The sequence below is a fragment of the Tachysurus vachellii genome, chromosome 13 (assembly GCF_030014155.1).
Source record: "Tachysurus vachellii isolate PV-2020 chromosome 13, HZAU_Pvac_v1, whole genome shotgun sequence".
NCBI classification, from domain to species: domain Eukaryota; kingdom Metazoa; phylum Chordata; class Actinopteri; order Siluriformes; family Bagridae; genus Tachysurus; species Tachysurus vachellii.
Window position 1 is genome coordinate 22,538,969 of NC_083472.1, and position 13,769 is coordinate 22,552,737.

The window sequence follows — 13,769 nt, forward strand, 5'->3', positions numbered from 1 at the left end:
CATTAACTACTAGTTTACTAAACCAGTGTTGGTGACTCGTATATTTTAAGCTTTCTGGTGTTGTTTTGGAAAACTGAGCATTTCATACAGTACTGAATATTACATCCCAGCACTATTAAAGCTGTTAAACAGGTGAATAGTGTTAAGTAGATTCTCAGGGCAATGTTAATAAAGAAAGTGTTCAGTGGGAGGAAATACAGTAAACGCAACAAACTCAGCATGGCTGGTTTTCGAATAGACTGATTATGTTCTCAAATGAACCCGAGTGTATTTTTCCCCTATTAAAAAAATTAACGCAGTGTTTTTTTTTTTTACATTCCGAATGAAAAGTCGGTTTAAAACACACCCACGTTAGGTTTCCTTCCGAGCCAGCGACATTCCTTTCCCTTTTAGCGCGGCAGTGCAGTTCAATAACATGACAGATCACATTTATTAAACGTCTGAATAGAAGCGTCGGATGAATCAACACGCCACTTTCGTTATCCGTCACATCGGCTCGGTTTCAAGTTCAACGTGTTTATTGTCATATGCACAGACAGAAAGCATGTTTCCCTGCACAATGAAATTCTTACTTTGCCGTCCACACTAAATGTCATACAGTAAAGTAAAAAATAAAATAAATAAATAAAAAATAAGAGCAAAAAAATAAAAACAATAAAGATGAGGTGCAGTTCTGAATAAGGCAAGAAAGTGAGGCTGTGCAAGGCTCTGAAGGCAGAAGGGGACGAAAATGGATTTAGTTTTTTTCTGTGTGAGTTTTTGTTTTGTGTCTAGCATTTAAAATTCTCGATTCTGATCGACCAGAAAAGAGGTTTGAATTAAAAGCTCTAAGGGCTGCGAGGCAAATCACAGGTTATTGGGTATTAATGCGTTTGTTTTAATACGTTGCTTTCTATAGCAACGACATAGACAGGGATTTTCACAGTATAAACAACAACAAAAAAACATTTGTTATTGTTGATACGGTGATGAGAAGGTCCAACATCAGGACCCAGATGTTGGTTTCACATTTTTGAACACATCCGAGGTTTTTCCACCTTGGGAAATTCTTTAGTTAGCATTTCTCCAGGAAATAGAGCACTAAAATTTGTCTTATTAATCTCAAGAGAGTAAAGAAAAAAAGAGAAGCTATGGAAAAAACAACTTGGCTGCTACAGTATGAGCACTAACTTAAAAAAAATATATATATATATATTTATATATTAACTATATAACTATATAACTATACTTATATAACTATAAGTATATACAGTATATATAGTTTATATAAGTATAACTATAAACAGATAAAACGTACATGTTGTTCTTTACGAAATTGTGATCGCGTATAAATTGGTAGCGTGAAAAAGGGAATGAAACAGACGCTGATGGACTTTGGGGTGGTGACGTGAGGTCCGATTTGTCTACATCGCCATTTTGATTTTTTGCACTCGGGTGTTTTATTCCTCACAAAACTTTCTTACACATTATTACATACCACCTCAGCGTACACCTTTATTTCCACTGCATGGAAGTGATGTGTGTTTTCCTGAATTAAAGGTGGAGTCTCCGTCGTTTGAAAGCCAATGTTGACATATAAAATCACCAAAACAAACACGCCCCTAACCCAAACGGGTCCCACCCCTGTATTGATAGCTCCGCCCACACATACATACGTAACCCAGGCAACTAATGGAAAGAAATGTGTCTTTATCATAGCTGAAGGGAAGAACAATACGATTGTAGATAAACAAACAAGCAAAAATGACACACAAGCATAATCATGTAAAGGACAAAGACATATATTAGTTCTGTGTAACAAAGCAAAACCAACGTTACTCACCTATCGAGAAGGAAAAAAGCGCCTCGGCGTCTTAAGTAAAGTTGGTCACATATTCACAGATTGGAGTTTCCCGAGTCAATAACTCCTGAGCTAAACACTGTTACTACACAAAACACGGTTGTAGCTGCGTCTCTACATTACTACGATAGAAAAGAGGTGTTATTTGTGTAGTAACAGTGTTTAGCTCAGGAGTTATTGACTCAGGAAACTCCAATCTGTGAATATGTGACCAACTTCCTGCTCCTTCAGTTCTCTCCAGCGCTGGAAAGCTGATCCTATATTAACACGTCCTACTTCTTACCTTATCGTAAGTCTTTCTTCTCTTTCTTTCTTTGTTTTTATCCTCCATGTCAATGTTAAAACCACTTTCTGCTAATGTCACACATGCATACTGAACACTCTCCGCCCATATTGACAAGACCCGCCCCTTTCTGCTCATTGGCTACACGTTAGTTTTGTTTTTGTTTAGTTTGTCGTCCCGACACAGTTTTCTGAAGCATTTCTCAAACAACGGAGACGTCACCTTTAATACCACGTACAGATGAATTCCACCTCCAAAAAAAAAAAGAATAAAAAAAAAAAACGCACATGATTTCCTTCCTTTCTTTTCTAACTGTCTCTTTTCTGACTCTTTCCAGATTAATAATAACCGGGCAGCCGAGACTCTGCACTCGTAGCTGTCGCCATTTTGGATCTGTTTCTCTTTCCTCTCCTGAACCTCTGCACTACTAACACCGAGTCCTGCTGTCTGTCCTGCTCCGTAATCTCCCTGTAATCTCTCTTTGTCTCTTCTCTCTCTGTGTCTCAAATAACTACGAATTCCTTTTGCTTTTGTTTCTTGTCTCAGGAAGCCGTGTCACGCTTCCCGACCTTTTATCAGATTCATTAAACTTGTAAAACAAAAAATAAAACCTCTGGTTCTGTCTCTGTGGTGTTGGACTTTTACAGACACAATGACGACGGGACCGACGGTTTAGCCAGCTTTCCTGTCTTTGTCTTCTTTACCGTCCTCGTCTCTCTTCCCCATTTCTGTTTCGCCTTCCTGTATTTTCTCTTTCTTTTCTTTTTCCTTTTCTTTTCGCATGCCGTCTATTCTGCTATGCTACTTGAAAAAAAAAATCAAGACTATATATGTAATATTTAATACACACACACATACTGTATGTATACACACTTCGTTATGTACCAGTTTGTTGAATGCTCGCAGTATATGTATATTATGTACACCATCGGTACAGATGAGTGCAAAAGTTTGCACCCCCCCCTATAGATTAGGGATTTGAGCTACTCATGATTTCCACAGCTATGTTGACACTGCAAGATTTTTCTCCTCCAGTTGGTTAACTACAAAACATCCAGCTTACTTCATCACACATCAGAGCAATATGAAACCCTGAACCTCACAGAACCCCATGATTGGCTAGTGGTGCTGTGATTGACAGGAGAGAGAGTCTACGTCCCTCCCAGTTGTCCTCCAACAGTTTCCAGATTTGACTCGGTCTGGATTTGACATCTTTTGCACCATCTTTTCTTTTGATATAAAAGGAAATACAGAATGAACTGAATCTGTTTTTCATAATTTCAGCAAATGTTGTCTTAAGTCAAAGGTTTTGTTCATGTCAAAAATTCCCTCACATGTGCAAAGGTAAGTTCCTTCGTACACGAATCGATAGGAGAATAAACAAAAACACAAAGCACTTTCAGGTGAATTAGAATAAAATGAGTTGAATATAGAATACAACATACGGTGTAAGCAAGTGGGGAAAAATCGAGTAAATGAAGAGAATGTATTCAGGTGTAATGTGAGAGTGGAAATGTGAAGAGACTCTGCGACATTGGGAATATGACGTGACGTGACGTGACGTGACGTGACATACGGCTAAGTACGGTGACCCATACTCAGAATTTGTTCTCTGCATTTAACCCATCCAAAGTGCACACACACAGCAGTGAACACACACACACACACCGTGAACACACACCCGGAGCAGTGGGCAGCCATTTATGCTGCGGCGCCCGGCGAGCAGCTGGGGGGTTCGGTGCCTTGCTCAAGGGCACCTCAGTGGTGGTATTGCTGGCCTGAGACTCGAACCCACAACCTTAGGGTTAGGAGTCAAACTCTCTAACCATTAGGCCACGACTTCCCCGATGTCTCAGGATCCTCACATGCTTGGCCTCATCTCAGTGAGGGACCAAATTCTTTATGGCTTATCTTAATTAGCGCAGCTGCTGTTCATAATATTAATATTTTAATCGTCATTTTTAACATTTTATTCAGATAATAAAAGCTGCTCAGATGATAAGACAGTGCATGAGATCTTTGAATATTATCACGTTCAGAAAGGGTGTACAAACTTTTGCACTCCACAGTAAATAGTATATATCTTTTAATCCTTTAATATATCAACTACTGACTAGAGGATGGTTTCATGCAACCATTAAACTTTTCTCTCTCTTCCCGGGTGTGAAGATGCTGAGGAGGCAGATGAGGTGGCAGAGGAAGTCATCGAGGTTGCAGCCGCAGAAGAGGCAGAGCCGACGCCCGTGGAGCTTGTCGCTGAAGTTAAAGCAGAGGAACCGACCTCCTTGGTGGAGAAGGCTGCTGAGGCGGTTGCCGAGGCGGCGGAGGTGGTTGCCGAGGTGGCGGGCGTCGTCGAGGAGACTGCTGAAGAGGTGGCAGCAGTGGCTCACGAGGTGGAAAAGATAGCAGAAGAGGTAGAAGCAGTAGCCAAGGAGCTGGAAACTCATCCGCTTCCTGTTGTGGAGGAAGCAACTGCTGAGATCACTGAGAGCGGTACGGAAGCAGCATCACAGGAGGAGGCGGTTACGGAGTCATGAGTGGCTTTATGTTAAACACAAACACACACACACAGTTTAAATGGAGTATAGCGAGGACCTGGAGAAGAAGAAAAGCCTCCTAAATAGTTACGACACTTTGCAATACAAACACTAGATACAATTGCTTATTTACCAACATAGATGCACCTCCAAGATGCAGTTATACAGAGTTTTGTCCTTATTTATTACAGATGGAGAGAAATCTTTACCAAGTGTCTTTACTGTATCATAGTTATATTTTGACCTAAAGTGAAACTCCACCAAGGACAAATTTCCTTTACTTTATAACTATAAATTCATTCATTCATTCATCTTCTACCACTTATCCGAACTACCTCGGGTCACGGGGAGCCTGTGCCTATCTCAGGCATCATCGGGCATCAAGGCAGGATACACCCTGGACGGAGTGCCAACCCATCGCAGGGCACACACACACACACTCTCATTCACTCACACACTCACACACTACGGACAATTTTCCAGAGATGCCAATCAACCTACCATGCATGTCTTTCGGCCGGGGGAGGAAACCGGAGTACCCGGAGGAAACCCCCGAGGCACGGGGAGAACATGCAAACTCCACACACACAAGGTGGAGGCATAACTATAAATTAACGTAATTTATTTCCTAATGAAATCTATTAAAAGAGTGATGCAGCAGCACTTTAGTCTGGCTCAGCATCTCATCTCATCCTCTTTGTACTCTGCTCATGATAGTACTACAATGAACACCTCCGCACTCGTCGCCTCACAGACGACGGCTCAGTAGCTGAGTCGAGTCGCTGCCGTACCTCGTGAACTTCATTCACACTGTATCCGTTAATTCTGTTACCGGTTTTCTTATTAACATGACGTTGAACGTCAGTAGAAAATGATTCTTTTTCGAAAATGAATCCTATTATTATCCAGTGTGTTCGAGAGCGGGTGGAGTTTCCCTTTACGTTTTTTGCAGTTAATAAAGTTAACGTTAGTTTCTTGTATATTTCATTTGACGATCTCGAAATATGCTGGGAATATTCCTTAAACAAAATGAAATCAATATTTTTTTATTCTTACTGTTCAGAACTTTAGGTACCTATGTTTATTTCTATCTTTTTAAACCACATCATGCACAATACCTCTAAATAACAAAGTATGCTTATATCAGGAACCTTTGAAACCACTGTGGACTTCGTGCTTCCTGTAAAATGTGACCAAAAAAAAAAAAATCTAGCCAGCAGACTTTCTCTCGTCAACCGTGCCTTATCCTTGGCCGTACTTTGTCCTTTGCCCTTTCTCCTTCTCCACTGACGCTTAAACTCATCCTAAACCTGATCCTAACGCTAACCTTTAACCTGCACTCTTCACTTCTCATTAAATGCTTGCAAAACAGCACGCTTTCTACGCGCACTTTTACGGTTGTTGTATCGTCTTTGGTCTCGTATTGTAAATTTTTGTCATACGTTGTCTAATATATTATAGCTTTTCTGCCAGATATCACTCGGTTGTACACGCCTATGTCATACTGTGAAAATCAAACGGCATAAAATTGAACCTTTTGCTCGTATGAACCATAAACTATAAGCTGTTAGCTGTGTGTGTGATTGTGTGGTGTTTTTTTTTCCCTTTTGTTTGAATATGCATATACACAACCTGTAATATTACACTGTAAAAAAAATTGTATGCAAGTCATAATATTAACAACAAGCCAAAGTATTTCTGTCTTTCGTACAGGTATCTGAGTCATGTACTCAGATTGGTCAAGGGAACTCAAACGATTAATAAAATGTTCCTAACTCTACACTATGTTTTGTGTTTATTTCTGAAGCCAAATTCCTCTAAGGGAATCCATATAGTTTGTGAAGATGGAGATTACTGTATATGCTGTATGTTTTGGACCTTTGTCCTCAATGGTGTGTGCATTTCTTAGTGATATTTGGCAGTAAAGTCTGATATGTTGTTATATATGTCATGATATATTACAGAATGATTTGTACGCTTGAGGGAATCTTTAAGCTGTTTGTGTGCATTTAATTAACACAAATAATCATTTAACTTTTTCCCTCTGCTGTGACCGTCCTCTAAACTGCTCCTTGGATAGTTTAGGCTTAATACTATAGACGTATATGAAAGGTCGTTAGCCTAGTCGACAGAGATGGGAGTAAGTCACACGTGCAAGTCACAAGTAAGTCTCAAGTCATGAATGTCAAGTCTAGTCTTTTTTAATATTTGTCAAGCAATTCTCAAGTTTCAAATTTGCGACTTAAGTCTGACTCGAGTCAAGTCGAGTCCCCCATCTGAGTCATTTGACTCAAGTCTGAGTCAAGTCTCAAGTCATGTATGTCAAGTCAAAGTCAAATCGAGTCTTTTTTTAATCTTTGTCAAGCAAGTCTCAAGTCTCAAATTTGCGACTTAAGTCTGACTCGAGTCAAGTTATATGACTCGAGTCCCCCATCTCTGGTAAGGACGTAAGTAAATGTCATTAATTGTAGGAGCAACAGGTGTGAAGGTTTTATGTATTCACAGCTGCTCTGGAGTCAGTAAATGATTTAATTCCATCTTATTTATTATATAGAATAAATATACAATATATCCATTGAATATTTTTCCTCTACATTGCTAAAAGAAATAGCGTTGTCGTTAACCGAGCCACTGTTCAAAGGTCACGAGGGTCCATTGAAAGGTTTAATAACGTGTGTTATGTCTTTCACATTCACCAGATCTCTTCAGCTCACTCGCCGGCTTAATTTGGGATATTCTGGGGTGTCACATAGCCCTTTTTATGACGAGCTAAAGTAGAATCATTGCCAAGACACACTGAAGCTATGGCAGCTGGTGGTGGCCCAAAACCTTACTTGAGACAATTAAAGGTGACGTCTCCGTTGTGTGAGAAATGCTTCAGAAAACTGCATCGGGACGACAAACAAAACAAAAACAAAACTAATGTGTAGCCAATGAGCAGAAAGGGGCGTGTCTTGTCAATATGGGTGGAGAGAGTGTTCAGTGCGCATATGTAACATTAGCAGAAAGCGGTTTTAACATTGACATGGAGGATAAAAACAAAGAAAGAAAGCGAAGAAAAGCTTACAATAAGGCAAGAAGTAGGACGTGTTAATATAGGATCAGCTTTCCAGCGCTGGAGAGAACTCTTCCGCGTGAAACCTTAACCTTTCACGTTCACACTGCAGGTAAAAGTGGCCCAAATCTGTTTTTTTGGGGTCAAGTGACCAGGTCAGACTTCTTCAGGAGTAGTGTGAACACTCAAATCTAGCCCAGATCTGATTTTTTCAAATCAGATTCAGGCCACTTCCATATGTGGTCCTGAATCAGACCCAAATCTGATTTTTTCCAATGTGGCCGCAGTGTGAACAACCGAGGCGGATTTGATGCGACTTTTACATCAATCTACATCGACGTTCGTCACAATTATGCGCCGGCGAGTGCGCACACAAACGTGACCACGCCTACAGAATGGATCAAATAATCAAAAGTTGCCCTCGACATCGGAAAATTTTCAAAACACTGCGTCTCTGTGCTGCCGTTACACAAACATTTAGAAAGAAAAGCGAAAATGTTTACTTCCTCCATAACCTCACCAACTTTAGCGCAACGGCGTGCTGCGTGTGACGTCATTGTTATTGTTGGTTCGCGCATGTGGGTCAGTTCGAAACAGCAAACAGTTCACACTGATATCTGATATAGGCCACATTTTAAAAGGTAATGTGAACAGACAAACAAAAAAAATCAGATCTGAGCAAAATATCTGAATTGAGCATTAAGACTTGCAGCGTGAACGCGGCTTTACTCATTGAGTTCATTTATTGATAAAAATATCCCCTCGGTCAGCTGCCCCAACAGGTTCCGCCATAATACTTGTCTGGTGTATGTGTGGGGCGGAGCTATCAAAACAGGGGTGGGACCCATTTGGGTTAGGGGTGTGTTTGTTTTGGTGATTTCAAATGTCAACATTGGCTTTTAAACAATGGAGACCCCACCTTTAATATTGTTTTTTTTTAAAGTTCTTTTAATCGTTATCCAGCTATAGGTTTAGCTAACAAGCAACTACAGGAGTTTTATTCAATTTTAAAAAGATATTCGTCTTCTTAACCTCTCACTGCCATACAAACACGATAGCTGGTACTTTAGAAGAAATCTGTTTTATGTTTTCTTATAGGGTTTTCAAAATGAATAATGGAACAAGCGCACAAATGAATCTGTTGGATACAAGATTTCAAACTGTTTGGTGTGAAACAGTATGAACTCAGCATGTCATTTTGTTTTACAGTGAGCCAGGATCATATAGAAGTGGTTGCTGGTTCGATGCCAGTGGTGGTTCCAGTCAAAGAGACTATGGTTGAAGTTGATCTAGAAAAGCCAGCAGAAGCCCCTGTAGTGCTTGTTGTTGAAGAAGCACCAGTACTTGAAGAGGTACCAGTTACACCAGCAGTAGAGGAACCTGCTAATGCTCCAGTAGTTGTGGAGGTACCAGTTTCTCCAGCAGTAGAGGAACCTGCTGATGCTCCAATAGTTGAGGAAGCATCAGTTGTCGGAGCAGTAGAGGAAGCCCCTGTTGCCCCAATTGTTGAGGAGGTACTAGTTGCAGAGGAAGCTCATTCAGTTGCCCCAGCAGCAATAGAACAGGTACCAGACCCTTTACTAACAGAGATTGTAGTAATGTCTTCCGAATCTCCAGTCGTCCCAGAAGCTACTGAGGTGGTCACAGTGGTCACAGAAAGTTCAGAGGTGGTTGCAGAAAGTCCTGCTGAAGTTGCAGTGAGTCTGGTTGGGGCAGAAATTGAGGATGAGCTCTCCGTAGACGTTCAGGTGGTGGCAGAGGTGACAACATCAGCTGAAACTACAGCACCCCCTACTGCTCTGGAGGAACCTGAGCATGAATATGTGGTAGTCATGTTGGAGGGAGCCCCCAAAACAGACAAGAAGGTTAAGGTTTTAGGAGTTTCCCCCACGAGTGTTAGGATCATCCCAGCTCCAGAGAAGGAGGAGCCAGCAGAACCAGTAACAGGTAATCAGCTTTAACATCACAATGTTCTCATTCACTTCATCATTCCAACAATTAAAACAAGGTGTGAGTCAGACGTCTTATGATAAATTAATTTCTCCCCTAACAGGTCAAACGTCACCCGCCTAAGATGCTCTGGTGTGGTATAAACAGGTAATAGCTTATTATTTTTTAATCATTTTTTTCTGTATAGTGTGATAAATATGTACACCCTACTCTGGTGCCTTTTCCCATCTAATCAAAACTGGTGTACAATAATGGTGTATTATGTAGATGTGGTAACCTAAAATTCAGTATGTTATCAGTTTATATATATATATATATATATATATTACGATTACCATTTGTTACGACCCCAAATGATGTTTAGGGGTATGGTTGGGATGTAACAATATGAAACGATTATAAAGTTAGATTTCTGGTGTGTATGTAGCAATCAACGACACGAACAACAAATAGTGGGCAAAACCTGTCTCTATTATCATACAAATGGTGGTGACAAAGGTGATAATATTTACTATATCTACAGAAACAAGATAACAAAAGACACAAAGGGAAAACGAGACATGAGCGGTGCCAAAACAAAGAAATAAACAAAACAAAACTGTGCTAGCTTGAACATAACCCTCTAACCTGAACTACAAAGGAAAGTAATAAAACAAATCTTCAGCGCCGATGACGCCCTAACTAACCTATACTTCCTATCCAAACAAAAGATACAGAGGGTGGCACGTGCTCCTACCTACGCTTACCTACGTGTTGCACAATGTATGTCACGTGACGTACTCACCTGTCCAGTTTTCCCCAAAATAAACAGTCGAAGCGAAAAAACACAAGCATCCAGATGCCGAACGAGTGACTAACAAGTCACATACACAAAGTGACCCTCAAGTCACATACACAAAGTGACCCTCAAGTCACATACAAAAAGTGACCCGCATGCCACATACACAAAGTGACCCGCAAGTCACATACACAAAGTGACCCTCAAGTCACATACACAAAGTGACCCTCAAGTCACATACACAAAGTGACCCTCAAGTCACATACACAAAGTGACCCTCAAGTCACATACACAAAGCGACCCGCAAGTCACATACACAAAGCGACCCGCAAGTCACATACACAAAGTGACCCTCAAGTCACATACACAAAGCGACCCGCAAGTCACATACACAAAGTGACCCTCAAGTCACATACACAAAGTGACCCTCAAGTCACATACACAAAGCGACCCGCAAGTCACATACACAAAGTGACCCTCAAGTCACATACACAAAGTGACCCTCAAGTCACATACACAAAGTGACCCTCAAGTCACATACACAAAGCGACCCGCAAGTCACATACACAAAGCGACCCGCAAGTCACATACACAAAGTGACCCTCAAGTCACATACACAAAGCGACCCGCAAGTCACATACACAAAGTGACCCTCAAGTCACATACACAAAGTGACCCTCAAGTCACATACAAAAAGTGACCCGCATGCCACATACACAAAGTGACCCGCAAGTCACATACACAAAGTGACCCTCAAGTCACATACACAAAGTGACCCTCAAGTCACATACACAAAGTGACCCTCAAGTCACATACACAAAGTGACCCTCAAGTCACATACACAAAGCGACCCGCAAGTCACATACACAAAGCGACCCGCAAGTCACATACACAAAGTGACCCTCAAGTCACATACACAAAGCGACCCGCAAGTCACATACACAAAGCGACCCTCAAGTCACATACACAAAGTGACCCGCAAGTCACATACACAAAGCGACCCGCAAGTCACATACACAAAGTGACCCTCAAGTCACATACACAAAGTGACCCTCAAGTCACATACACAAAGTGACCCTCAAGTCACATACACAAAGTGACCCTCAAGTCACATACACAAAGCGACCCGCAAGTCACATACACAAAGTGACCCTCAAGTCACATACACAAAGTGACCCTCAAGTCACATACACAAAGCGACCCGCAAGTCACATACACAAAGTGACCCTCAAGTCACATACACAAAGTGACCCTCAAGTCACATACACAAAGTGACCCTCAAGTCACATACACAAAGTGACCCGCAAGTCACATACACAAAGTGACCCTCAAGTCACATACACAAAGTGACCCTCAAGTCACATACACAAAGTGACCCTCAAGTCACATACACAAAGTGACCCGCAAGTCACATACACAAAATAACTAACAAATTGGGATACATGAACAGTCTGACATACTAAAACCGAATGAACAACAATAGAGCCCTCTAACAAATTAGCACACATCTTCTTTCTCCTTCTGTTTCTGTCTCTGTTTCTGATTCTAATCCTGATTCTGATTCTGGTTGATTGGTGGATTTTTTTGTTAACATGTAAAATGTAAAATCTGAAATGTTCTGTTTGTTTTGCTGTCATTATGATTGTAGTTGTGATCTCCATGTCAAATCGCATACTGTGACCTTATGTTTATCATTTATTATATTTACAAATTTAAAGAAATCTTGAACATTTATACGATAAGAACACAATCAATCACCTTGGTTGATGATGTACATTTTGGGAAGGTGAAATATTTGAATCTCTCTCTCTCTCTCTCTCTCTCTCTCTCTCTCTCTCTCTCTCTCTCTCTATCCAGATGCCTGTTGTAGTTTACTTGTTACATGATGAAAATTAAGATGTGCCTTCCTCCATTTTGACCCCCATTTGCCACTCAGATCTTATGGATCGGATCTGATGTTATGGAGTTCAGATGGATTCACCTGCATGGATTTGGCCCTGACAGAACCACTTAAACCTCTTCACATGATACGACATTGTATTGTTTACTCGCACACACACACACACACACACACACACACACACACACACACACCATTTTATGTGCTGTTACGAAAACACATTTACTAGACATACACTTTGTTAGACATTCACTACTTACAAGACACAATCTTTACAACACAGCACAGGATTTCAACCCTGATCTCGGAGGACTCCCTGTGATGCACAGGGTTGAAAACCTGCAGGAGACGGTAGAAATACGTCTGGTTATTTATTCTCTTATCTGTTATTTCATTAGTTATTTCATGTTGTAAGTTTATATCTTTACCAATTCACTGTATTATTCACATTGTTTATTTTTCTACCTCAAATCTCATCGAGGCTATCCGTTGCCATGGTAACTTGATTTCAAGCCAAGCCACGGGTATGTGTATAACTTTCACATGTATATCTTTGGCAGATAGTTTTATATCAAATATTTTCTTTAGTCCTGGCTCTGATTTTTGATGAAACTCAGCTTTTATAGTATTAAGGAAATTTCTGAGCTTCGCTAGACTTGGACACTGATCCTTACCAGGACTGGTGTAATAACTTGCTTTCTACCTCACTTCAAAGGAAACCTCCACCCTAAATCTTATTAAATATAATAAGTATGTATGTCGAGTGAATATGGCGGTATCTCGGCTAGTTATCGGTAAACAAAATGACGAGCATTAGCATAAACTTTAAAGCTGAATTTCTATATTACTCTCTGAAATTCCCATTGCTACCACTATCAGTGGGTAAACATTCGGTATTGTATTTAACACAGGAAATGGTTCAATCCTATGATGTGGAAATGGACCAACACCTAGGTGAAAAAGTTGATTTGGTACCTTATTACAAAATAAAAATCTTGGTCGCTGTTGAAGATCACAATTATTAGGGTTCAGGGTGGAGTTTTCCTTTGGTCCAAGTTTATCTTAAATAGAAAACCTCTATAAAACCTCTAAAAAACAGCTATCCTCTGTTCTTCATGAACGTAATCTGTGACACTCCGTTTTTGTATTTTTTTATAGAATCAACTAAGCTTGTATTTTCTGTAAATGTGAAACTCTATTTTGTGAAAAACAATACACTTTTTTACACAGACGTCTGGCTAACTATGTGGCTACCTGGCTACATGTATGCATTACTCAATTACCAAAGAGTTATCCTGAATATGGATATGAGATTTTATAAATATTTCAGCAATAATAAAAATCTGTCATGGCCAAAACATATTCAGTGTTAATCACGTTTTTTTCCCCAAGTTTGAGGGTTATGTTGTGTTGATGTGTGCCTCTG

General features: G+C 40.4%; 2 protein-coding genes across 3 annotated transcripts in view; both read left to right on the forward strand.

The window, feature by feature from the left end:
- The window catches only part of mgarpa (mitochondria localized glutamic acid rich protein a), a 10,783-nt gene extending 4,343 nt beyond the window's left edge, over nucleotides 1-6,440 (forward strand). The window contains exon 4 of the mRNA XM_060884952.1: nucleotides 4,293-6,440. Within this exon, the coding sequence (XP_060740935.1) occupies nucleotides 4,293-4,660 (368 nt within the window). The 3' untranslated portion in view covers nucleotides 4,661-6,440. The remainder of the gene's footprint in view (nucleotides 1-4,292) is intronic.
- A 113-nt stretch (nucleotides 6,441-6,553) lies between these two features.
- On the forward strand, nucleotides 6,554-13,691 carry LOC132855759 (uncharacterized). 2 transcript variants are annotated; one of them, XM_060884951.1, is made up of 3 exons: nucleotides 6,554-9,662; nucleotides 9,769-9,812; nucleotides 12,380-13,691. In XM_060884951.1, the coding sequence occupies exons 1-2, from the start codon at nucleotides 8,906-8,908 to the stop codon at nucleotides 9,786-9,788; spliced, it is 777 nt and encodes a 258-aa protein (XP_060740934.1). In that variant the 5' UTR covers nucleotides 6,554-8,905; the 3' UTR covers nucleotides 9,789-9,812; nucleotides 12,380-13,691. The 2 variants fall into 2 exon arrangements, with proteins under 2 accessions (XP_060740934.1, XP_060740933.1); XM_060884950.1 differs by having other exon boundaries at nucleotides 6,558-9,662; nucleotides 12,301-13,691.
- The last annotated feature ends 78 nt before the right edge of the window (nucleotides 13,692-13,769 follow it).

Bases quoted from the DNA above. Each gene is read 5' to 3' on its own strand.
- LOC132855759 (XM_060884951.1), top strand. From the start codon at position 8,906: ATGTCATTTTGTTTTACAGTGAGCCAGGATCATATAGAAGTGGTTGCT. The intron at 9,663-9,768 runs GTAATCAGCTTT...CTCCCCTAACAG, and splicing joins GCCAGCAGAACCAGTAACAG to GTCAAACGTCACCCGCCTAA.